The 26,824-nt window shown below is 38.4% G+C and overlaps 2 protein-coding genes across 2 annotated transcripts; both read left to right on the forward strand.

The window, feature by feature from the left end:
- Positions 1-2,333: 2,333 nt before the first annotated feature.
- Positions 2,334-19,815, forward strand: LOC109462875 (phosphatidylinositol 3,4,5-trisphosphate 3-phosphatase TPTE2-like). Its single transcript, XM_019759513.1, has 10 exons — positions 2,334-2,775; positions 11,141-11,188; positions 11,931-12,098; positions 15,434-15,553; positions 16,726-16,813; positions 17,961-18,027; positions 18,352-18,422; positions 18,934-18,994; positions 19,191-19,272; positions 19,695-19,815. The coding sequence occupies exons 1-10, from the start codon at positions 2,402-2,404 to the stop codon at positions 19,813-19,815; spliced, it is 1,200 nt and encodes a 399-aa protein (XP_019615072.1). The 5' UTR covers positions 2,334-2,401.
- An 867-nt stretch (positions 19,816-20,682) lies between these two features.
- LOC109462696 (phosphatidylinositol 3,4,5-trisphosphate 3-phosphatase TPTE2-like) lies at positions 20,683-23,407 on the forward strand. The gene is made up of 7 exons (XM_019759256.1): positions 20,683-20,730; positions 20,957-21,046; positions 21,310-21,415; positions 21,739-21,836; positions 22,068-22,163; positions 22,880-22,953; positions 23,267-23,407. Exons 1-7 carry the CDS (start codon positions 20,683-20,685, stop codon positions 23,397-23,399), a joined length of 645 nt encoding a protein of 214 aa, XP_019614815.1. The 3' UTR covers positions 23,400-23,407.
- The last annotated feature ends 3,417 nt before the right edge of the window (positions 23,408-26,824 follow it).

Genomic DNA, 26,824 nt, shown 5'->3' on the forward strand with positions numbered 1-26,824 from the left:
CACACTCTTCAAGTTGCCACAAATTCAATGGTCTAGGGTTTCACTATAAAGTGTTTGATGTATGGGGATTTCTTATTTGTAGGGGGAACCATTTTAATCAAAAATTTAGATGTAATAATTGATGCATTATTTGCAATTGTACTCCTGTTTATAGGTATTTAAATAAGATGTAACTTTGTTAGAATGCCACATGCACATGTAGTATTTTTCACAGAGTAATTTCTATAATTATAAGGACCTGTTTCCCCCTACTCAAAGTGGACTCTTCCGACCGTGAGAAAAAGTTGCTTTAGTGAATGGACTTACGTATACGTGCATGGAGGACTTTTTACTTTGCCAAATCCCTATGTTTGTGGTAGGATTTTGTACTTTTTGAGAGTAATACAGTTTGTGATGCCAGAATACATTGTTATGTCGTGTTATTTTTACATATTCCCTGGAAAAAAGATTGTTTTGAAGGTGTGTGTGCATGTGCCGCCCAGGCCGAGTTACGTTCGGCCGATAATTTCTAACGCCCGTTTCTAGCACATGTTTCCGACACAATACGTGTTCCTAAATATAATATATAATATTATCTAAAAGAGAGATGATATGTTGTTACAGGTACAATGACTTAGTAAATCTGCCGTACGTTTGTCGTCAGTGAAGTTTTGTCCCATGAATGGTGACATGTGCAAAGGGGGTGGGGGGCGAGTTCTATATCAAAAGAATTTGACGAACTTTTGAAGAGGCAACCTAGCTTTCCGAACAAATTGCAGTCAGAAAAATGTTTCTGCCTTGAAGCAATGTATTTTAAATGCTGTTAACTATGCACAAATTTTGAAAAATTACAACATACCGGGTGGATTTTGGGGCCCCAAAAAATAAACGTTCCGGTACGTTTATTGTTCCGGACCCGAGAGTATGGATTTTTGTTCTGTTTTTATTTTTATTTCATTTTGGCAAAAAAACGAAGCGGCGAATCCGTTAACCAAGGAAATAAATTGGTGTGGCCTTAAAGCAAAATATAAAAGTTTCAATTTTAATGTAAATAATGTGTTAATAGTGTTCAGCACCAAGGACAGGTATAACTAGAAATGTGTTTAAAATTTAGTACTTATAGGGGCTTCTGAACTAGGAATCAGCATGTTTCTTATGTGGATGGTGTTCAGCACCAAGGACAGGTATAGCAATGTCTTTTTTGTTTGAAGTGCAAATTATTGAATTTTTTCTCAATTTCATGGAAATTGGTCATATTTTGGGAATAACAGTTGAAGAAAGTGTTTGTATTCCTATAGCTATAATAGGTTACAGTATTATTCATTAATTCATGCATCAAAAGTTCAAAATTCTTTGTTTAAAATATTAACCAGCCTAGTATTGTTGACTTCTGTAGTTCCTGTATTTAGCATTTTGGTTCATTACAAGATTCCATTTTTTCCATGCCCACTCATTATTTTCTGCAAAAATCCAAGAAACAAGAAATTTAATTGGTGTGGCCTGAAATAAAATAAAAATTCAAGTATTCTGAAAAATTGCAGCATTTGAGGTCAATGAAATACACATGTGAGGCACTTGGCCAATTTATTGATCTCCATGTAAATGCAGGTGCTAGGTTCTGTACAGCACATAAATATATTTCCCATTCAGGCCTTCAATCAAAATATTTAGGTCACAAGTAAAATTTTGCAGCACAATTAAATGTAGCTTTGTCAGCCATCTAAAAGAAACAAGGACTTCTAAATGAAATACATTTTCAATAGTGCTTACAATAATAGACAAATATTGAATATTGTGATAGAACTTTATGCAAAGGCTAGATGGAAAATAATTCTTTGAAGGGTATGTTAGATACATTCAAGAAAAATTTTCAAATCAAAATCTTTTCAAGCTCTCAATACTGAGACGTTACCTTTGGTTGAACTGTGATATAATTTAAAACCTACATATCAAGCCTTTTCTATATAATCTTCGATATCCTGCATATGATTGTTTTGCAGTATAAAATGCTTATCTACTGATAACATTTATTCCTAAAAATCCTTCCATAAGCCGCAGAAACCCGGCCGTATTACGGAAACGTAGCTTGTTTATTTACGGAATTATTAGCTTTACTACATTAAGCCTCCATTCAGGTGTGCAGCGCGCTGATAATAGTATTGGGAAAATGAGATGCGGACATGTTGGGGTGTCCCGGCGGTGCTTTGCATACACGGCGGAGGTAGGGTGCATGCTGGTATAAACACCAGGATTTAGGGGTGTGTGCTCCACATATCAATAAGCAGATCTACAGCATCATGACCTCTCCATGCAGCTTTATTGCAGGTGGGTCCTCTCCTATCATTAAATTCTTTTTTCTTTTTTCATTCTGCTGTTACATTCATGATGTGTGTCACCGGCGATCGCAGGGTTGCCCGTGTTCATGAAAATTCTATTTGGTTGCCCTCAGGCCCCATTGGTGGAAATCACATGGCTGGTTCGGACCATGACCAGCTACCATCGTTTTGGAGATCAGATTGATATCGATGCCGACTATGCCGACAATTACTCCAAACGTGTCGTCGTTCTCCTTGATCGTGAAGCAGCAGCGTCCGGCGGCGGCGTTCGGCCCTCCGCGGGAAACAAGCCAGCGGTGAGTGACGTCTCACAAGAGGACGGCAGCGCAACATGTTTACAGCTGAAATCCGCCCTCGGAAGCTGGACTGAGAAGAGACGATTCAAATCACCCGATATTCTACCCAACACTCCCACAACCTCCCACCAGAAAAACAAGATGCCTCCTGAAGCACCCTCAAGGTAAGGAAAACAGAATTTCTCTGCCAAATCCCCTTGTTATGCTGACATGTTGATTATGTATGACAGCTTGGCATAATCCTGCAATTTAATCATCTACTCGGCGACCTAATTTTTTCCAGCCTCGCGGCAAAACAATGCTTTATTCCACCCGTGACAGGAATCCATTGTTGTTTTTATGCAACGACATTACTATCACTGTTTCTGTGTGCTTTGTGATTTGTAATTTGCTATTCATCAACCATGGACATTACCGAAATCAATTTTACTCCGTTATTCATTCGGCATAACGATACATTATGCAATTTCCCTGGTGCGCCGTCATTTAATTTCTGGTGTGTCCTCGCCGAGATACAAATGTTCAATTTTCCCTACAGGCATGATTTGTTCTATGTTTGGGGGAAATGGATTTGGGGGTGGGAGGGGGGGCAGGATACTAAATATTTGTGAAGGCTGAGGGAGTCTGTCAGTGATGGAGCGACCATGGATGGTTTTATAGCTTTATCAGCAATCCAACGGCCACAGTTAGAGCAGACATGCACACCTATTAAACCTTGCCTAATGGTGGGAGGTAAATCGTTAGCTGTGCTGCATCACAGAATCTAGATTTTTCACTAGAAGCACCATCTCCAGACCACTCCACTCAAATACAGCTTGAGTTATAGTGCACAGTAAAATTTGATGCATTTTGTATAATGCATAATAAACCCTCGGCTGTCATGACCTATATATGAATATCACTGGTTCATGACCGTTGCTAATATATTTATATATATTATATCACTCAGCTGGGATATTTGTTATGTACATGATAAGATATCAATATGATATAATACATATTTATCATAATATACGATATTCAGCTGTAAATGCGTACTGCATATCATCAAGATGACAGGTTTGTGGCCCTGGTCATATACTGATAACATATCAGATGATATTCAGTTGTGATATGATATTATAACCATATATTTTGCCCTAGCCACATGTATATACTGAATACAGAATAACATTTTATTTACTTGTATATGTACATGTACGTCACAGCATATTCAGCTTTGATAACATATCAGGTCAGGGATAAAAAATACTCTTTTCTGCATACCTGCACCATTCATTGCAGAATTTAGAAGTATGGATCATACTGAAAATGTTCAGAAACCATTGCTGTTATTCATAGGTGATAACAGTCAATGACGCAAGTAAAAATTCACAACCGTACATGACTGTACATTTTTAACAAAGTATAATGTATATCATAACCCATTACTGTACAGCTTACAAAAATGTATAGGTACATTTAGACATCAGAAATACCTGCACAGCTCCAACTTTATACCAGCACTAACCTACATATGTGGGTGCATTTCCAGCCAATTTTACCAGCAATAACCTACATATTATACATGTACATATGCAGGTGGCATATCGAGCCCTGTAGGAGTATAATGAACATACATACACATTTAGCAGCATTGGGGCTAGTGGCTTACCCTATCATAATATGTCAAGTTTTGATTGAGCAACATGTAATTCTCTTTGTGCATGTGTGTGTGTGTGTGATGACATCAGACATGCAAAACCTGATGTTACCGTAAATCTCTAAAAATATTTGCCTTTATTAGTTTATAGTTGTCTAACTATGAAATTCCATAATGATTGTACATTCTATACTGCAAATTGCGCAGTATTTCAGCCATGGGCATAAAACACAGTGAAAACATCCTTTTCCCTGAAAATATAAGTTCCTACAAAAATAAATAAATTTACAGTACCTACAATTGTAGACTAACCAGTGGCCAGTTTTGGATGTTAGTGCACTTAACCCATAGCCTGCTTACATGTAAATACGAGTTGATGGTGTTCAGCACCAAGGACAGGTATAGATGAAAATGTGTTTCTTTATGTGTATATATAATGAAACATAATGAAAAGGATAGAGGACAAAAATGTTTTCAAAAAATGCAATAACTATCAAATAGGAGGATACGAATTTAAAATCTGGTTAGACAATAGACTTGTTTATTTGATGAAACATTATGCCATGTTTGGCACCAAAGTCTATTGGTTCTGTGATTAGGCAGCAGGGTTGATTCAGTAGTCTCTTTGCTTCACCACTGATGAGTGTGTGAGTCTGCATTTCTGATGAATTTGTTGCAAGTGGTCCTTTGACTAATTGCAGTGCTTCTAATGCATCCTAATGTTTTATATTATGTTCTCATATTAAGCCCTATAAGCTTAAGGCCACACCAATTATTTCCTTGTTTTGGGGCCATTTTGATGTGAAAATTTAGTACAGAGGACACAATAAAAATATGAGAGGATTTAACTAAAATCTGAATATAATTCACTACCTGAAAATATACAAACTAGGGTCCACACTTTACTCTTGTGAACTAGATATTCAACTTATTGAATCTACATGGCATAATGCTACATCAAATACACAAGTCCATTGTCTAACCAGATTTGGAATTCAAATCTTCCTATTTGATAAAGTTATGGCATTTTTAAAACACTTTTTGTCCTCTACCTGTTCCATTTTTCACAAAAAATTTATTTGTATACCTGTCCTTGGTGCTGAACACCATGAACCTATATTTACATTGACATTTGGTGCTTTTATATTTTGCTTTTAAAAGAATGAATGATTTTCTTTGCTGTTTCGTATCCTACTTACATCCCTATAGTCCATTTTATCAGTCTGAGAACACTAAGCCATATTTTTAAAGCTTAACTCTCATATTGAGGCAGATGTGTTTAACCATTTAGCCTGGCTGCTAGCCAGTTCTTATGTTTCATACATGTATGTACCCAGCGACATAACACATGTATGTGCACAGTGAAATCCATACAGCACATTCGGAGTGACCAGCAAAGAACTTATATCCAGGATCCATCCCTTTGTTCACGCAGTGAAATATTTTCTTTTAACGTTTCAGAGAGTTTGAAATTTAGATTAAAATATTTTCTGGCCTGCACAGCAAAACAGCAAAAAAAGCTATGATCAGTTGAGAAACTGGAAACAAAATGTTTTTTCTTATGCCTTAGAAGTGTTGTATGGTCTCGATCAATGTCCAAAATCTTCAGAGTCACATGATATGTGCACGGTGAAATCTGTCGAGCACATTCAAAGTGACCAACAAAGAACTTATATCCAGGACCCATCCCATAATTGTTTGCTTTTTGAAAAAGGCTATGATCTTTGAAACTGGAAACAAAAGGTTTTTCCTAGGCCTTAGAATGTTGCTTAGCTGCGATCAATGTCCAAGATCTAGCAAGCTCATGATAGGTGCACAGTGAAATCCATGGAGCACATTTGTAGTGACCCACAAAGAACTTATATCCAGGATCCATCCCTTTGTTTGCTTTTTGAAAAGGGATCACTCCCGATTTACTCATTAAAAATTTTCTTTTAACATTTCAAAGAGTTTAATTCAGATTAAAATATTTTCTATCTGGCCTGCACAGCGAAAAAGGCTATGCTCAGTTGGGAAATTGGAAACAAAAGGTTTTCATCCTACACCTTAGAAATGTTACTCAGGTCTTCAAGTGACCAACAAAGAACTTATATCCAGGACCCATCTCCTTGTTTGCTTTTTGGAATGGGATCACTACATGTACATGTATATGTAAATTCTCCTGATTTATGCAGTAAAGATTTTCTTCAGAATCTGAAAATATGATGTTTCAGAGAACTTGAAAATTCAGATCAAAATATTTCCAGGCCTTCACAGTGAAAAAGGCTAATGTGATCTGTAGGGAAACTGGAAACAAAAGTGTAACGTTTTTCCTAGGCCTTGGAAATCAATGTCCGAGATCTAGCAAGCCACATGATATGTGCACAGTGAAATCCGTGGAGCACATTGGGAGTGACCGACAAAGAACTTATTTCCAGGACCCATCCTATTGTTTGCTTTTTGAAAAAGGCTATGATCATTGAAACTGGAAACAAAACGTTTTCATCCTACACCTTAGAAATGTTGCTCAGTCGCGATCAATGTCCGAGATCTTCAGAGCCACATGATATGTGCACGGTGAAATCTGTAGAGCACATTCAAAGTGACCAACAAAGAACTTATATCCAGGACTCATCCCATTGTTTGCTTTTTGAAAAGGGATCACTACATGTTTCTCCTGATTCACGCAGTAGAAATTTTCTTCTGAGAATATAAACAAAATAATGTTTCAGAGAGTTTGAAAATTAATTCAGATCAAAATATTTTCTGGCCTGCACAGCAAGAAAGGCTATGCTCAGTTGGGAAATTGGAAACAAAGGGTTTTTATCCTACACCTTGGAAGTGTTACTTGGCTGCGATCAATGTCCGAGATCTTCAGAGCCACATGATATGTGCACGGTGAAATCTGTGGAGCACATTCAAAGTGACCAACAAAGAACTTATATTCAGGACCCATCCCATTGTTTGCTTTTTTAAAAAGGCCATGATCATTGAAACTGGAAACAAAATGTTTTGTCCCAGGCCTTAGAAATGTTACTCGACTGCGATCAATGTCCGAGATCTTCAGAGCCACATGATATGTGCACGGTGAAATCTGTGGAGCACATTCAAAGTGACCAACAAAGAACTTTTATCCAGCACGCATCCCTTTGTTTGCTTTTTGGAAGGGATCACTACAAAGGATCACTATCACTACATCTCCCAATTCACACATTAAAAACTTTCTTCTGAAAATATGACTAAAATCAGAGACTTTGAAATTCAGATCAAAATATTTCCTGGCCTTCACAGCAAAAAAGGCTAAATGTGATCTGTAGGGAAACTGGAAACAAAAGGTTTTCATCCTACACCTTAGAAATGTTGCTCAGTCGCGATCAATGTCTGAGATCTTCCAAGCCACATGATATGTGCACGGTGAAATCTGTGGAGCACATTCAAAGTGACCAACAAAGAACTTATATCCAGGAACCATCCCATTGTTAGCTTTTTTAAAAAGGCTATGATCATTGAAACTGGAAACAAAACGTTTTGTCCTAGGCCTTAGAAATGTTACTCGGCTGCGATCAATGTCCGAGATCTTCCAAGCCACATGATATGTGCACGGTAAAATCCGTGGAGCACATTGGGAGTGACCGACAAAGCGCCCCTGACTGCTGGATATCCTGTACCACATCCTGGCCGTGTTAAATGGTAACGTTAAGGGTCCTGAGGAATGGACACGGCTTCGATCCTGCGGTTCACAAATTGAGAGGGATGAACACCCTGACCCGACCACTGAACAAGTGTCAGGGCTATTTGCTATATTTTAGCATAGAAATTTTTGACTTGGATTCTTCTCTCTTTTAATGTTAACAGAATACTACTGTTAAACTACTGTTATCCCACACCAATTTAATTTGTTGGTTCTCATAGTTTTTCAGACAAAATATGAAGTGGCAGGGCAAAAAGAAACAGGCCTTATTCATTTAATTAAGGCATCCTATATGATATCCAAATGCTATGATAGGAGCCATGCAGCCAACATATTTATAATTTAAACAATGCTTTTTTAATTAATCAAATCACTGTATCGATAGATTGAAAAACTTTACAGGAAGACAAGGGCTTTCTTTAACTGTTGGGGCCAAAATATGAGTATTTCAGAGTTGATTCAGACTGACTAAAATCTTTTGGGCATATCAGAAACAAAATGAAGAGGCAAATCCGAGAACCAATTGAGTGTGTGTGTGGTGTGACCTAAGGACTAAGGGTCTAGAGGAATGGACACGACTTCCCACAATCGCAAATTGAGAGGGATGGACACCCTGACCCGACCAGTGAACAAGTGTCACAGCTATTTGCTATATTCTAGCATACAAATTTTCACCCTGGATTCTCTTCTCTCTTCAAATCCTTTGAATCTAAACAACACACTTTCCTTCAAGGACTTTTCTTAACCTGGTTTGAAGAATTTTATTTGTAAGGTCGTCCCCAAAGGCTACATGTAAATGCAAGGTAATGCACAGGTGTATTAAGAGATAAGAATGTCTGGACTTGATGGTACAAATGTAGATGTAAGTCTGGTGCTTCAACATACATGTACCAGTACTTTACTGAGGGGCTTGGATTTGACCACAATCTTTTTGGGGTAGTGGCTAATGACTTGTACTACATTTTAATGATAAGAGGGTTTTGTGATTTTAGTAAAAAATTTTTAATTGTTAAATTTAATTTAAGAAAAATGTTAAATTTTCTTAGTAGATTACCACATTTTCTAGAAGAGGAAATCTCAGAGAGGTATAAAATTGTGGTTACCATTTGCATTTAAATGTCATTGATCTTAATAATAATATATGCATTCATACATATTGTTCAATGTAAAGTTAACTGATTAGTTAGACTGCATTGTTTTTGGAACAATCTATGATTGTTTATAAACATAGGCTACGATACACCTAAAACGGAAACGATGGAATCGATTTTAAGTCTCTACCTCTTCAGAAAAAGGATGTAACTCAATCCTACAGCATTTGAAAGTATTGATTCCAAAGCATCTTCCCTTTGGAGGACTGGCATAGATGTATCTATAGCATCATCCATTCCAGTCCCTGTAGACCTGAAGAAGGCTGAAAAACCATTCAAGTATCATATAACACATTAACCTATTTAAAAGGCAATTGCTCTAAAGAGGACCACAGGGAAACAACCTCAGGTGCAATGGACAATTCTGCTTGATTATTGTATTGTGTACTGCAAAATATTTGATTTTGTGGTGTATATTATATTTTTTGCAGTAGGAGGGAAAATGAGGATTTTGCACTGTGTTTTGAAATCATGAGTGAAAAAATTCTGTCATGCAGTAGTATTACGATTTTAGTTGTCTTGAATAATCGGTGGAGAAATTTTGATTTGATTGTATTCATGGTCCTTTGAAAAGTAGAGTTTCGTGAATTCATGGGTGAAAACATTCGGTATTACATAGTAGTAAAATACAATTCATGGTGTCTTGAATTAGCGGTGAAGAGGTCACTTAGAAAAAAATAAAAAACACTCTAAAAGATCTGCATTTATGGTAATCAGGTTGACAGAAAAAAAACGATTCAAAACCTTCAATTACCATACTGTACACTGAGACGTGCTCAGTTGCCAAAGCAAACAAAAAACATCCTCAAAAATTCTAGTCAAGCGGAGAATTGATGAAAGGTTCTGATCAAGAGATCCCGCGGTGCCCCGGGGCGCGCTATCGATTTCCGTCCGTTGTAATGGTGGGCACCCGGGGACTAATAGAACCAAACACCTCAAGCTGACCAAAAACATGACAATTTGACAAATCGCTTCTGTCATATTTCATCGCCAGACTGCGTTATCTCGGTAACGCAAACCTGCCTCAGCAGTGTTCAACAACTGTGCCTTTCAATTAATTGTTTGCATTCATTGATTACCAAAATTGAACGTAGCAAGAAGTACTTATTGCATTATTTCATAGATTCTTTTCATACCATGTATGAAAAAATGTAAACAAGTACAGATGTTCTTCAGAATCCTTTTAAATCTATTTTATTTATCTCAAATATTGCTAAAGATTCTTCTTGAAACTGACAATCTCTGAGCCTTTCAATTAATTGTTTGCATTTATTGATTACCAAAATTGAACACAGCAATTTCTCTGTGACTAGAAGTAATTATAATTCTTGAGCATTGCAGTATTTCACAGATTCTTTTCATACCATATATAAAAAATATATAAACAAGACAAGTCTTCTTCCTGTTTAATCTACATGTATTTTATTTATCATATTGCAAAATATTCTTCTTGAAACTAGCAATAGGTTTGACAGCATTATTTTTGTCATTCTTTTCCAGACAGATGTACCGAAAACTTGGCAGGATTCGCGTTAAATGGCTGAGAAATTTGTTGCCTTTCCTCTGTGTCTGCATTTGATTTAATCAAGCAAACCGTGTAAGGATGCCCTTCAGCATAACACTTACATGTAGCAGGGTGGGCATGCTGTGAGTCTGCTGTTATGTTACATCCAACCACTTACCGTCGAACTCAAACCCTGCGGGTCACAGCTGAAAACAATGTTTTATTAAACGAATAGGCTGTATCAGTTTATTTTATTGGTGCTTTGATTTTTTCTTCTGATTTAAAAATGAATGGTCCCAGATATCAGATGCTGTACACATCAGGCATGGAATGTTTGAGTTTTGTACATTTGAAAAAGTCATGATTGGGACTGCATTTTTAATCCCAAATTCATTATGACTTGTATTGCTTAAACCTTTTTTGTCAGCTTTTAAGGTTCCAAAGTTACATGATGATGAAAGAAAATTATTTTGGTTGTTTTCCTGTAACATTACCGGTAACTTTAAAATTTATACTACCTGTATATCTGATGTTATATTGTCCTGTGTCCATGTTTCTTAAGGGGCCTGCGTGGCAGCATGGTGAGCTGTGTGGAGCATCTCACAGTTCGGTAGGAACTTTGATGTTACTTCTACATTGTTACATTTGTACATCATACTACATGCGTGTTCACTTTATCTGGTTACATCCAAGCCCGCGTTTCTAGTCACCACTACATGTATGTTCTGACAACCCAAATTTTAAGGTATCCAATGCAATTTTTGCACTGTAACTACAGCAAAACTGGATTTTCAAAGTCGATTTAGGGAGTTAAATTAATGATCCTATCTCCGTATACTGGTATCTGTGAGGCAAAAATGCAATGTCCCTGATGGAAAATCGTTGCAGCATCACATAGGCTGGTTCTAGCTATTGATGGGCGCTATCCAAAAACAAAGGGACTCACGTAGCTTGTTTTGGGGCTGTTTCAAACACTTCAAGTATAAAATGATGACAAAAATGTTCAGTAAATGTCAATATCAGACAGATTTCGTCATCCAGAATATTCTTCCTTTCCCCACCCTGAAATTGCATTGGATGCCTTTAATACAATATCATTATATTGTTCCAATAGCCCTAACCCAATACTTGGGAGTGTAGGGATGTCAGAACATTGGGGAACGTTTCCACTAAGGAGCATACTTGGGAAGAATAGCTTAAGCTACCTAGCGAGATTTCATTTTGATTCGCCCATCTCTGTGCTGTAAATCTGTATGTGGTTGTGTGAATACATGACTGTTAAGTATCCAAAAAATACTTGGGAAGAAGTTTAAACATAGCTACCATTAATTTTTGTTTTCTTCCTTGACCAGGTTATTCGGTCTCCTCCTGGTGTTTACCGACATCGCCATCGTTGTGGCGGACCTGGTTACCCCCGACAACAGGAAGAACCAGCTGGCCTCGCGGATCTGTCAGGTCGCGTCCGTCTGCATCGCAGGTTACTTCATGATGGACATCCTGCTGCGCATCTGTGGACGAGGGTAGGTCACACCAGGACAAGACACTTTTTATGCCAAAAAACAGTTACTCAAGCAACTTGATATGATTTTGGAAATGGTCAGACGTTTCAGGTAGCATCCACTACCTTTCGTCAGTGACACTACGAGACTGCAGAGACACTCTTAGTGTCACTGACGAAAGGTAGTGGATGCTACCTGAAATGTCTCTTTCCAAAATCATATAAAGTTGCTTGAGTAAATGTTTTTTTTTGGTGTATCTTATTACCTGGATGTCTAACCTTCACCAACGTATCAAGACAACATTGTAGGGCAAATGCCAGCTCGAAATTTCTTTTCATCATGTTTCATCCTATTTCCCATTGACAGATAATTCCTAGAAAATATTTTTTCCATCATCTTGTTCAAACTTATGTCATTTACTACAAAGAAATTCTGGCTTAAAATTCCAAACTGGCCTTATGGTTTATTCAAATTTGGATTTTTATCCACTGATTTTTGCCAATCAAGATTGACAGAACGGTCTTATAATTTCCCTGGCTTTTTTTCCGTCAAATGACGGACAATGTCTATCAAAAACCCTGTATCATTTCAAGCCAAATTAACTAATATCAGATAATTCAATACATCTTCTACTACCAATGCAAACCTAATCAGTTTTTTAATTGACAACCATTGATTGGTTAATATTGATTAGATTATGGCCCTTCAAATTGAACAATATATTACATGTATATATTATATGGGTTTTACTGCTTGAAATTGCTTCCTTCAATATTTGCTGCAACAGGATAGATAATACCAAGCCTGTATTTCAAATTTTTAAAATTACAACATTATGTATTGTTTATATCATTTCTTAAAGTTTAAATTTCCATATCTATATAACTACTATTTGGTGTAAATCATACAATCATATACATATAGGTGTGGCCATGTACCTGTTGGCAACTTGATGGGCACTTTTTCATATAAATGCAGAAAAGTAAGCCTTGGGCTGCTTTTGATAGTAATTTGTTTTATTTAGTCCCTGCTGCATTTTTCATATCGATAAATCAGGATTATCCAGAGTGACCCAAGATCTCGGTTCATCTGTCATACTTAAATATCAATAGGACGTCCAGTTATGAGAATTCCAATTTCCCATTTCTTCTGAAGGCATACATCATAATCCTCAGTATTACAAGTCTTGTTAGGCAGTGGTCGAAATACTTTTTTTCAGTGTTCTGCAATATTTTCAGTCAAGCCATTTTTTTGTTGTTGTTGTTGTCCTCATACATACATACATACATACATACATACATGTATATGAGAACACATGTAGGGAGAAATACATGTACCATGGCTTGGTGACTCATAAACATTAGCCAATCCCTGAAAATAGTGCAATGATCAAGAGGACACCAGACGTATTTTGCCTGAAAAAAAGTACTTTTAGAGCTTGCAGACTTGTCCAGGCGAGAATTTTTTTCTGCTGTTTGAATCCAGCTTAGCATTACACGTACTAGGAATTCTACTTTGAGCAGGAAAAAAATTTTTTAAATTCAGGATTTAGAAAAGAGTATATTTTTCATTTTCATTGAAAAAAAATTGTCAGTACGTCAACCTATTCTGCCCCCAACTGTTTCCTCGTCATATGCAGAACCGTTGATGGATGTTGGTTTGGGATTGTGAGGTGAATCTTATCCTGGCCGTCGTGCCACCCAGATGATTTGGAGTCATGTCAGGTTCATCATTAAGCACACCCGTATCCGCTATGGTCTCATTCTGGGGGTAATTTAGCCCCTGAGCCGTGTAGTACCACCAACAGGTCCAAATCTCAGCTTTAGGATGAGCTTCTAACAGCAACTAACTCCAAATTGTCTGCGAATACCGTGCTGTGATTACTCTAAAGTCCGACGCCCTCCAGGTCTGCATGCCAATTACACATGATCGCCTCTTTCTCTTTTATCAAACACAAAATGTACAGAATCCGCATCATCAAGGACAAAGGAATATCAGTTCATCCCAATCTGATTCGCCGTCTGATTGGAATTTAATGGAATGATTTCTTTTGAATCTCAATCTCCTTTGATCTGAAAGCAATCAGTCCATGTGGTCAGGGAAATGTTCATCATGCCGGAACGTTAACTTCCATCAAATTAGGGCTAACGAATACGTACAGGTTTGACCTTCCTTTATTTACCGCACCGCGGCATCAATCATGGTTTTAATGCAAAGATGTGGGATGTTTACAAAAAAGGACATCAGAATTTTATGGAGACAGATGATGGAGAGTGATGTATTTGGGTTTTTATTATTGTCCAAACAGTCCCCGTGCAGTCGCAGCCTTTATACTGCTGAATTGATGCAGGGTATCACATAATAATCAATACAAATCACAACAATTACAACATTCAAATAATACAAATGATACACATATCTGTCGCAAGGGTCTGTGCGGCTGCCATTCGGCGCCACAAGGTGACCTCAATACGACTTTCCCCAACCGAAGTTAGGTACCCATTCACACCTGGGTGGAGTGAGGAAATTCGTGTAAAGTGCCTTTCCCAAGGGCACAACGTCGGGGTGCATGTTCAGACATGTACCGGGTACGACTCGGGATCGAACCCGGGCCTCCCGGTTCACAGTCTATTGCTCTAACCACTACACCACCCGACGCCACACAGGTGAGGTGGGATGGTCCGGTTGTGCTGGCGTAAGTACGGTATGATCGTACAGGCTATCTGTCTGGAAACCATCTCTTATGAACACAATCGCTCAGGACCAATAGACATGTCTGAGACATACAGTACTTGCAGCCGCTGGGTAGTTGACCCGTCAAGTTCACTGATGGAATGTGAATTGAAGGAGTCGGGACACGTAAAACGTCTTGGCCTGACTACATTTGTCGCACAATAATATACAGGTTTCCAGAAATTTTGTTTTGAAAAGTGGAAGGAATAGAAAATGATTGTATCTACCAACGGAATAGCAGGCAATAGATGCAGATATTTCCACATTTGGAAAAACGGTGAGACAGAAACTTCTTCAACACAACACTCACAAATGTGTTCTTGTCCTTGGTGCTGATTTCTGGCTGTGGTTAACACATTTTTACCTTATGGGAGGGAGACATTGTAAAATTGATCTGATGAGACATTTCTCAGTCTGACAACAGGATTAAGATGTTACCAATTCTCCTGACTCAGAGGTGTTGGGTCATCAAGCTTCTATGGGTCTGACAAGTGGAAGGGCTGCTAAAAGCATGATGTACCCGCAAAGAATTGCACTAATATAAAATAGTTTTTGCATATCTTTAAAATGTATCAATGGTGATGGCCACAAGTTCTGATATATCCTTTGTACCCTGTCTACAGCAAAGACTTCTTTTCGAGAGGCTACAATGTAGTGGACCTGGCAGTGATTGTGATCACGTTCACTGTCATTCTTGTCTATACACTGGTGGATTTCGGCTTCCCATACGCCAAGTATGCAAGGTGAGTACTAGATCTAGAGACTTGTAACCCAGGGTTAAATGGCCCTCTTGTGGCCACCTTTAAAACACCCTGACAACTTCACCTGGCATCCATTCAATTCTGCACCAAAACTGAGTGTTAGTCCTCCTTATGGATTTAATGGTAAAAATGATCGATATCTTTATGGCTCTCCGGCAGTCAGGGGACCAAATTGCTTGCCAATCTACACGGAGGCGTGAAAAGTAACAACCAATAAAGTTTCTCCAATTAATCAATGAAGGTTGCTGTGTCCCATAACCGAAGAACATAAAGATGCGGACTGAATATCGGGATTGGTATACTAAAAACATTTCTTCATCATTTAGGATAATGTCATAATTCTGCCAAGTATCCTAAGACTGCTAAATGTTTTTGACGAGAGAATTTAAAGAGAGCTACTAAAAGAAATGCAGCATCGGTAATCCTCAAGGTATTCACAGTTAAGATATATGTTGAAGACATTCATGTAAAGGCCTCGAATCCCTCGATAACATAATTCTATGTGGCAGTTTTAGGGTACTCGGTGGAGTGATGAAAGTTGGCGTTAGATGTTTATTATACTCTTTTGGCCTAAAATTATTATTGGCAGACGCATATCATATTTCTAGGACCTTATGATAATGGCAAATCTCATTATACTAACTTCTTTTTCGTCTTTTCTGTCTGGTGATGCCAAGTTAGTTCCTTGGTTTTCAAGCTCAAAGAAAAGAACAAAATATTTCGAGAGAATGTCAATTACAGAGATACTATTTGTCCCAGGTCGATTCAATCGGTCAAAAACCTGCCAATAGAATGTTGGGCCAAATGCATTTGCCCTTCCAATATATATTTGATGTAATAGTTGTAGTGTACAACTATCCTGAGAACAAATGCATGACACTTCGAAGAAAGCTCTGTCTCAGCATGCTCTCTTTTACCTCCATGGTCTCAGGAAGACTGAAAATTTACAATGTATTTAATGATCCTTTAAATTTAATGTCATTAACTGACCCTCTACTGTCATTGATTGCAATTGCTTACTTACTGATCATTTATTGATCCTTTACTGTCATTTACTGATCCTTTACTGACATTTGCTGAACATTTACTGGTAATTTACATATTTTGTGCATATTTAGTACATGTAAGACAACATGTTGTTGCTGTTGTTTCAGACTCGTGGTGGTTGGAAGGTTGATCAGAGTTCTGATTGTCCTTCATTTGCTGACAGAGAAGAAACAAATGGACCGATGCAGAAGAAAAGTGAGTGAAACAAATTGCCCAGTGCTTAGATGTATGTCCAACACAGCACGTCGGCAGAACGTACTGCACCTGCGCGAAACCCGTAATGTATTGTGCATTTCGGCAGAATGTCTCATATAAGGTTGTATTCGCTCACATAAGGTTAGCATTTCGACAGTAGTTTCCAAATGTTGTGTCGAGAAGAATGTCTTCTGCAACAGGCAAAATTCTGATGCAACGTTGACCAAAAACCCAACGAAAAACGCGAAAATACAGGGTTCTGCGCAGGCGCAGTACGTTCTGCCGACATGCTGTCCAAAACTCCTATGCTGTGGTGACAACTTAATGTGTTCTCACAACCCTAACCCTATGTCAGAACTAGGGGTGTCAGAACATAAGACTATCCCCATCATCTATAGAGCACCTCATCTTTTTAAATCAACCCTTATTGAAAAACAGCAGAGGCCTTCCGCTAAGAGCACAGAGATCATGTTCTTAAATGTTCTCGACATTTTGTGTATATATATGTATTTATTATCATGTCATGATCTATCACTGCAGAAATATACAATTGTCAACTCCATAAATGTCAACTTTAGTCATCTATGAAATGCAATGTCTTCCCAGAGCTGAGCTGAAAAAGCCATGACTTATAAACTTCAACAGTCATGCTTCTAAATCAATACTTGGGTAGGGAACATTACTGGTGGGAAACATTCCTCAGAACTGTTTAAGTTAGAATCAATACAAAGTCAGCAGACGTACATGCATTCATGGGGAGTGTAGTTATTGGTTTATTTTATGTTCCTCACAATAAGTTGATTCACAATTTGAACTGTGCATGTGTTAGGTCCAATGTGCAAGGCCCCTAACTTGTAAACTGTTATTGTTTTTAATACATAACCATGTGTTTTTGTTTGTTTGTTTGTTTGTTTGTTTGTGTCTCAGGTGTCTAACTTTTACATACATGTATTACCCTCAATGCATCACACTTAAGCTGGACAGGTGCACATGTGTTACGCCGTACAGTGGTTATACCGTCGATACAGATACAGAAGCTAGTGTGTTACGCCAAAGGGCAGTTTTAGCAGCTATACAGATACAGATACACTGCACATGCACAGCCCAAACTGTAAACCAGCTTATAACTGTTATTCTCTTTTTGCAGTCTTCGAAAAAGAAGAAGCAGTGTTGTTGCAGACACACTTATGACCTGGATCTTACTTATATAACAGGTATGATTATCAGCAGGTAGACTACATGTATGTTGTATATATACGGTAATCATTATGTATATTCTTAATTTTGTTATGAAACATAAACAATCGACCAGGAATAATACCAGATAAGATTATGCCATGTAATAATCCATGCCATGAGGTGTAACTCAACCAGGTATTTCCCCATGATTATACAATGAAGTCCAGAAAACCCCACACACTTCATGGAAGTCTAAAATCTCCAGTTTTGCATTTTCTATCAACTGGTTAATGAATAGACTCATGTATGTTATATTGCCTAGTTTATTTTCTTACCAAAAGTCTCTCCACCCATAACAGAGCGTGTGATCGCCATGACGTTCCCCACCTGTGGTCAACAACATGAACACCTGTATGAAGCTGCAATAAAGGTACATTTTCATGTACAACATACTACAGTTCTACATGTAGTATGTGAAAATATAGCATTTAGAACAATTCACTGCACTTGGCTTTTAATGCATAAATTCTCTGTAGCTTTTAACCCTAGGGTAGGTGAGATAATCATATACAAATGGTTATATGTTATGCAATATTAGAGGATTTTTCTACCTTAATTTGTATAACATTTTCCCTGTTACAACTAAGAAAGACAGTAACATCTGTGTCCATAACATCACCAGGGTCCATGATATCGCCACCTTGAGAAACAGTGTGCTGAAAGATATTTTTACTGCAACATACTTTTGGTATGCACTCCTTCACACATCAAATGTACATACCTAGGGTATGTTGCAGTAAAAATATCTTTAAGCACACTATTTCTCAAGGTGGCGATATTATGGACCCTGGTGATATTATGGACACAGATGTTAGAGTTTTAGATTGAAGTTTTTATTCATAATTGAGCATAGCATAAGTCCAGTGCCATGTTTTCAACAGGAAGTAGCACACTTGCTAGATGTCAAGCACAAGGACCACTACAAAGTCTACAACCTATGCAGTGAGTGTGTTTGTTTCACTATTATAAACATAAAACATAAGATATTCAGTACCATGGACATAGCCAATTAGGACCCCCCCTATAATGTACATAAGGTTTTATGGTTTACGCAGTTATTAAGGTCTTATCCATCCTTTTACACTAATGCCTGCCATAAAACTGAGTGTATAAACATGTTGTTTGTCCCATACTCCAGGTGAGAGGACGTATGATGAGTCCCTGTTCTACCACAGAGTGGAGAAACTGTCCATTGATGACCATAATGTTCCCAGTCTCAGGTCAGTAACACACCTTAAGCACATCATACTGAGACAGGCACAAACTACATCTGTATTTGTACATGTATCTGTATAGCCAGTATAACTGCCCTTCAGTGTAACACACCAGCTTGATATTACTGTACATCCTACATATCACTATAAAGCAACTTGATTACTGTAATTCACTTTATGTTCACGGTAACAAAAAGAAATCTTTGATGTAGTGTTGTAACAATCAACTAGGGCTAATTATGAGTTTTGGTATTTTTTCTAATAGGAGTCTTTTATATATTTACCTATTTTGCATTGTGGGAATTATCGCAAATTATATGACTAAAGATATATTCAAATCTGTCTCTAGCATTGAGACTGTTGAAATTTGTTGTACTTCATTCATCTAAATAGCTTATAACGTAAAACATAATTCATATTTTTCTTAGGGAGATGCTTCAGTTTTGCGCCGGTGTCCGAGAATGGATGATGATGGACGAACGGAACATCATCGTTGTCCACTGCCGGGGCGGAAAAGGTCTGGAAACTCAATTCTCCTGGTCTTTCTGAGTTTGTTGACCCTGTGACTTCTGCTCTCTATCATGTGACTGTGTTTGAGTTTTTTGGATCCCCTTTCACTAGGATGACCTACACAAGTTTGATTTTGTCTGTTAACAATAGAACGGATCATTTCAGCTTCCACAGGTAATAGTTTCTTCATCATTGATAGTAGATGTTGTTGTCATTATTGTTAACCGCTTTCAGCATATCTTGCAGTAAAGACTCAATATCACTATAGCTCACATTGTTCAATTAAAGGCAATGTGTACCATTGAACAGTAATCTGTGTGGTAGGAAATAGCAAATTATTTATGTTTGCTTGTAATGAAATATATATTTTAGTAAGTCTGTGTAAAAAAATAAGGCAACTTCTTTGTCTTTAAGAGAAATTGTCTGACCTATATGGCAGAGTAACTCTGAACTGTGACCTGATTGGCTGGCTCTGAAGACAATGCTGACCAATCACAACAAATTTACTTGAAATTTTAGGTCTACAGATTTGACAATAAGTGTATTGTTTTTAAAACATGACAAATTACACAAAAATCCCAATGTTTGACACATGCGAGGCATTTCGAAACAGTATTTTAATGGAATTTTATTAGTTTGACCGAGTACAACACAGACATTTGAAAGCAAAGCCTTAACTCCTAAAAAGAAAGGTGACTCTACCTACGTAAAGCAAAGAAAGTAAACTTTAATTTGCATATACATGTAATTATGGGTGTATAGTCTCAGATCAAAAGTGTAGTACTACATAATATTCATTGTTGTTTTTGATAGTTACACTACTTGTAGTATATCATATGTAGGAATGGAGTGATGTGTCTCTTTACACTGTGAGTTTGCTGTCTGAATGTAGGAAGGACAGGAATGATGATTGCTTCCTGGCTGGTCGACTGTGGACTTTTCTCACAAGCAAGGGTAAGTAATTGTCAGAGTAGAGAATCCAATGTGGTAGATACTAGGAGAGATTGCAATCAGAGTATCTGTCAAGTAAAACTCTGACTGGTTCACATTGCACGGTCACCGAAGCATCAGCTGAATAAAAGACTTGGTTATGTAAAAAAAGAGTCTCTTTACTCATCCTGATCTTACTGTAGAAGTACAACACTGTGTTGTTTAAAATGATTGACACCTGTCCATACAGGCCAGCTTACAGTACTTTGGGAACCATCGGCGCCCAGATGGATCCATCAATGTCGGCACCAACTACCAAGGAGTGGACACACCCAGCCAGGTACATAGCACTTGTCTGTTTTCATCCATATAAACGTTGAACTTTTCATTGGCCAACTTTAAGACTTCTTTTATTATCATATATAGTTCTAATAAGGAGTAAAATAAAAGTTACATCCTTGGCCCATTTCAATCCTCACAGGGAATTTATCTGAAATAGTCACTATCTATAGACTACGTCTCCAAAATAGATGTTTACCATTATGTAACGTAGTATGTTAAACTGTTGAGATGATGACACTGCATAATTTATTATCATTACAGGGCCGGTATGTTCTCTACTATGAGATTGTGAAAACAGAACTGGATGGGACACAGCCTGAACCAAAACCCCTCAAACTGAAGACGGTCAGAATCATGTCCATTGCAGGTACATCTACTGTTATACCTCTATATGTAGCATTTAGTCCTGTGGTTAGCGACCATTCCTCTGGACCAAGGGGTTGGGAGTTCGAATCCCGCCTGTTGTCACTCAACACTCACTGACATGCATGCTATTGGAGGGAGTCTCAGTCCCTAGGATGGGACGTTTAGCTGTGGTCCACTGTTCATTGTGCTTGTCGAAAAGAGCTAGGGGAAATACCCCAAAATTGTACATACACAGGGTGCTATATAGATGTTACTGTGTGTGCAACCCATTATGTATATGTTAACTAAGTTAAACTGCATGAGTTTGTTGTGTGTTTGCTGTAGGAGTTGGGACTGGGAGCGGCAGTGACCTGAGGTTTGAGGTGTTTGTCTACAGACAGAAAGCCTTGGAGTGTGACCTTGGCAACAAGGTCAACTGTATGGTAGGTACACACAGGAACTTCTAGCAAAGGTCAAGGTTATTGTAAACCATTGCTATGAAAAAAATACTGAAATATAAACAGTAACTGTTGTAATTTCTCTTAGCATTTACTTACCCACCATGAGTAGGAAACAAAACTATACTTTTTAATTAATAGGAGTTCAATTTACTCTCTTCAATTAATAGGGTTTTAAGTTTCTTATATATTTGCCATATTTTCTTGTGACCCAAGGTTGGACTCCACCACAGAGAGAACTGTGTTGTGGTGGAGGTGCTGAACTCCCCAGTCCTGTGTGACGACGTCAAAATCAAGTTCTTCTCTTCATCAGTAAGTCACGTGTTTTACAAAAAGACATTCAGTACGATGGACATAGCCAGTAGCCAATACAAAAGAACATTCAGTACCATGGACATAGCCTGTAGTCAATACAAAAGGACATTCAGTACCATGGACATAGCCTGTAGTCAATACTAAAGTACATCCAGTACCATGGACAGTGCCAATAGTCAATACAAAAGGGCATTCAGTACCATGGCATAGCCTTTAGTCAATACAAAGATATTCAGTACCATGGACATTACCTAGTCAATACAAAAGGACATTCAGTACCATGGACATAGCCTGTAGTCAATGCAAAAAGACATTCAGTACCATGGACATAGCCAGTAGTAAATACAAAAGGACATTCAGTACCATGGACATAGCCAGTAGTCAATACTAAAGGACATTCAGTACCATGGTAATAGCCAGTAGTTAACAAAAAGAACATTCAGTACTATGGACATGGCCAGTAGTCAATACAAAAAGACATTCAGTACCATGGACATTGCCAATAGTCAATACAAAAGGACATTCAGTACCATGGACGTTTTTTTCCATTTTTGTAAAGATAGTACTATACTGAGTACTGAGATACTCAGTACTATGCTGCTGCCGCTGCGCCGCATGCCTGCAAAGCTGGTGTGTTACACTGAAAGGCAGTTATACCAGCTATACAGATACTTTCTTTGTAGAATGTATCTATATGTTTCCTTTTCCTGCAGCTGGATGTTCCCAAAGGCTATGATGACTGTGCGTTCTACTTTTGGTTCCACACGTCGTTTGTCGAAGACTGCAGGTATATTCCTTAAGTTTGTTCCTTAGCCAATTTGTCGTGACAGAAAATACAAACTCTTTGACTATTTTTGAGTATTTCCTTAACAATGCATTGTGCTTAAAAATACATACTGCAGATTTAGACTGTTATGTAGCAATTGTAACAGGATCCATTGCTTTCTTAAAAGTGAACAATAAAATCTACCGAGTAGCTCAGAAGCTGCTAAGAGTTCTGTAGGGCTTCACCAGATTTAGGAAAGCTATTGTTCTGCAGTGTAACGCCCAATTGTTGACTGCTTATTCCTCTGTGCCACCCTGCCTGTACCCACCCCCAGGTTGTACCTCCCACGACACCAGCTGGACAACCCACACAAGCCCAAGACATGGAAGGTGTTCGGGGAAAACTTTGGCGTGGAACTCATCTTCACGGACGTCCCCAACTCCATGATTCCAAACGGATACGGTTGACGAACAAAAAAACTGATGCTGAAGCAGCCCCAGAGCTCTACAGTTGTCATCAATGTCAGCATATCAACCACTGGCTTCTAGAGACAGCACAATGATATATATATTACACAGGTCTCTACTGGTGACATATTTGTACTGTACCGTAGTGTGTTGTAATGTAATGTGAATTTGTCGTCTTTTTTCCTTCACAAACTCATGGTGTGTATCGCTGGATATATCAACGGACCAGATGATTAGTACTATTGGATATTATCTGACTATCATATTTGAGCGTGTAAATAACTGAAACTGTCCTGAATTATCATTAGAAATTTAGGAAAAATCAGAAATGAAGAGATGATCAGTATTATTAGGAAAGTTGACCAATGTTAAGGTATCTGAGTGTGTAATATACGTTAGGAATATTTTTAAATGTTATGAAGGTTAGAAGTACGATTTCTTGTACTAGTATCTGATACGTATATGGTCATATTGCAAGACTTGGTGTTCAATATTGTTCTGTCTGAAGATTAAGGGATTTAAACTGTTAAAAGTTTATTAGGGTCAATGATTCATTCAACTCTTCAGCTGTTCCGACAAAAACATCATGTGCCAATATCATAGCCGAGGGAAAATACAACACAGAAGAAGAATATTCTATTATAAACAAAAGTATACATTTGTATGTTGGCTCCAACTCTAACTGTGGTAAATAAACCCTTGAAAAAGAGATAAACTTTGTATTGAAGATTTGTACCAAAAACCCTTATAATATCCAAGCTTGTACAGATGTATTTAGGATTAATATTGTCCAATGAAAACTATAACCCATTGTAAACATTGGCAAGGGTGTGATGGCAGTCCTAATGGTCTTTTTCATGTTTGATAATAGAATCGTTGAAACAGATATGCAACATCGTAACACATGTGATGCTGTCATGTGGGATAATTGTTATGAATAAGGATAGTGCAGTATTAAAGACCACAGGGAAAGTAGGGTTTCAGATACATCTGTCATGGTGTTTGTAATATTTACTGTCGCAATTTAATAAAGACATTGAGAATTCTGCTCATTCTCTCACATTGTGTATTTCGTACACGTTTGCCCTGCCATAAAATTGTTTGTATAATAATACCCCCCATGCTTACTTGGTACAGTCCAAGACAAGACAGTCGTGCAATGAGGACATCTTGCAGATAACAAGGAAAATGCATTTCGTCACACAATTCAAAAAATTTTTTCTTCCACTCTCTTATATTTTCTTACCTTACATTCTCTTGTTATAGTCATACCCTCCTTGGCGAACTGTTTCCCTGTCTATACACCATAATTTGATGACCGAGAACTCCAGTTCTAATGCTTTATAGAATGCACAGCCTTATAGGTCTCCTTGATTAGCGCCATCAGGGAAAGGGAATTTTCCCGCCAAAGCAAATTTTTCGGGCATACTGTCTGTACCTCATTGTTGTGTAGCTGCACATGACCAATAGACACTTCGGAAGAGTTCGATGAAAATTTAGCTACATTTTTAGGTCAACAGTTAATTCATCAATTCATTAGCATTTAATTCATGCACACATGGCCATATTTCACACAAGTGGCAAATTCGAGAAGGAATATCCCCCGAAGATGGCCTGCTCTTGTCAAAGCTCGCGATTGCCTCAGAAATCTGGGAAAAGTTCGCGAGGATCGTTGCTGAAGTTCAATTATCTGTCATTAAATGTCGTCCCTATTATCTCTGCTGGAGCGGTTCCAACCTTTCAGGTCATGATCAGGCCTCTAGCATATACTAACGCACAGAAGTTGGACGAGTTGCACTGATCCTTCTAGCGCAACAACGCTGCATGTAAACAGAAAGGGCAAGGCGTTACTGTCTCGCCAAGTTATGTGATACCACAACATGCATCGCGCAGTCATGACTCCAAGCTACATCCTACGATTGTGAAAAAACAAGTGGACGTAAGGACCAGAATAAGGCTGAAGGATTTTGGCTAAAGTTTGAGACTTGTCGCCTACCCTCTCGACTACTTCCTTATAAGAACACTACTAGAAAAAGCTTCTTATTCCTCTTTCAATGGCTGTCGAAGTTGGAAAGGCCATCTGTATTATGACTTGATATCTCTCAATTGTCTAACAGGATAGAAGATTTGGTCTGGCTTGTTACAGGTAAGATATTTGAGTGTTATTTTTGTTCAAATTTAAGGTTGTGTTCTTGTTGGGAGGGGGGTAGATTTCAATGTGAACGTGGTTGTCACTTTGGGCGCTAACTTCGTATGGTCATATCCAGAAACCAACCTCACTCTCTTAATTACTGAATCACATAAATGCATCCCATCCCAAAGTTTTCATTTGACGGCTTGCATTTACTGTCCTGTGTATTTGAGGTGTGTCTGTGTCAATGTGATCCATACCTTTCTTCAACCGTAATATGAAATAGGTTGCTTTGTAAATGCTGCTCTAGAATGGTAATGAATACATGTATATATGAACGATTAATATCTGGGAAAGTGGGCTTATCATACGCTAAGTCGGTCGCTAACCCCCGTCCCGAAACTCGGGCCCTCAGGCACTTCCTTGTCGCATGGGCGTACCTCTATCATGTTAATGCTTCAGGTATTTTTGCCGGGGGATACTCTCCGAACAGAGGTTTGGGTTGGGGGTATTCTTAGTGTGTTTTTAGGCTTTTTTTTCGGGGTTTCTTTTTTGCCCTGGAATTTTTCCCCCCAGGGTTGGGTGAAAGAAAAATTCCAGTGCAAAAAAGAAACCTCGATAAAAAAAAGCCTACAAACACACTAAGAATACCCGAAAACCCAAACCTCTGCTTGGAGAGTAGCCGGGGGGCAACAAGGCTGAGTATCTCGTTGAGAGTCATGGTGTCAGGTGTATTACCATATGAATGAAAACCAAGCAGATGTCAGGAGAGAAAGATTGGCCGAATGAAACAAGAATTTTTTTTTACCGAACGTCACCGTAAGTGAACTATTACAAAATGTCTCTTCTCTGTTAAAAAGAGCTCATGATAAAGTAATTACAATCATAAGCAGTGTGCATAGGCCGTCTCACAGTAAAGCGTCGGTCACAACCCGCCGTTCGTGCATCTGCGTGCTGTCTACGTGCAAAAACGTGGGCAAACGTAAGGGATCCGGAAAGCCTTGGTCGAAACCCGCCGTACGTGCTTCTGCGTGCTGTCTACGTGCAAAAACGTGGGCAAACGTAGGGCATCCGTGCGTGGTGAGTACCGCCTCCGTACGGAATCCTACGGATTTGGGAGCACGTAGACACGCCGTAGAACTTAAAGTGCATGTAAAACTTTTTTCTGCGTGCGGTCTGCGGATTCACCACCCATGCGTGCGAGTACGGGCACCGCGCGTGCAACGCACTGACTCCGTAAACTGTTCTCACGGACAAAAGGCACGTACGGCGGGTTGTGACCGACGCTTAAGAC

Source organism: Branchiostoma belcheri, unplaced genomic scaffold (genome assembly GCF_001625305.1).
Source record: "Branchiostoma belcheri isolate BF01 breed outbred unplaced genomic scaffold, Haploidv18h27 scaffold12, whole genome shotgun sequence".
Classification (NCBI taxonomy): Eukaryota; Metazoa; Chordata; class Leptocardii; order Amphioxiformes; family Branchiostomatidae; genus Branchiostoma; species Branchiostoma belcheri.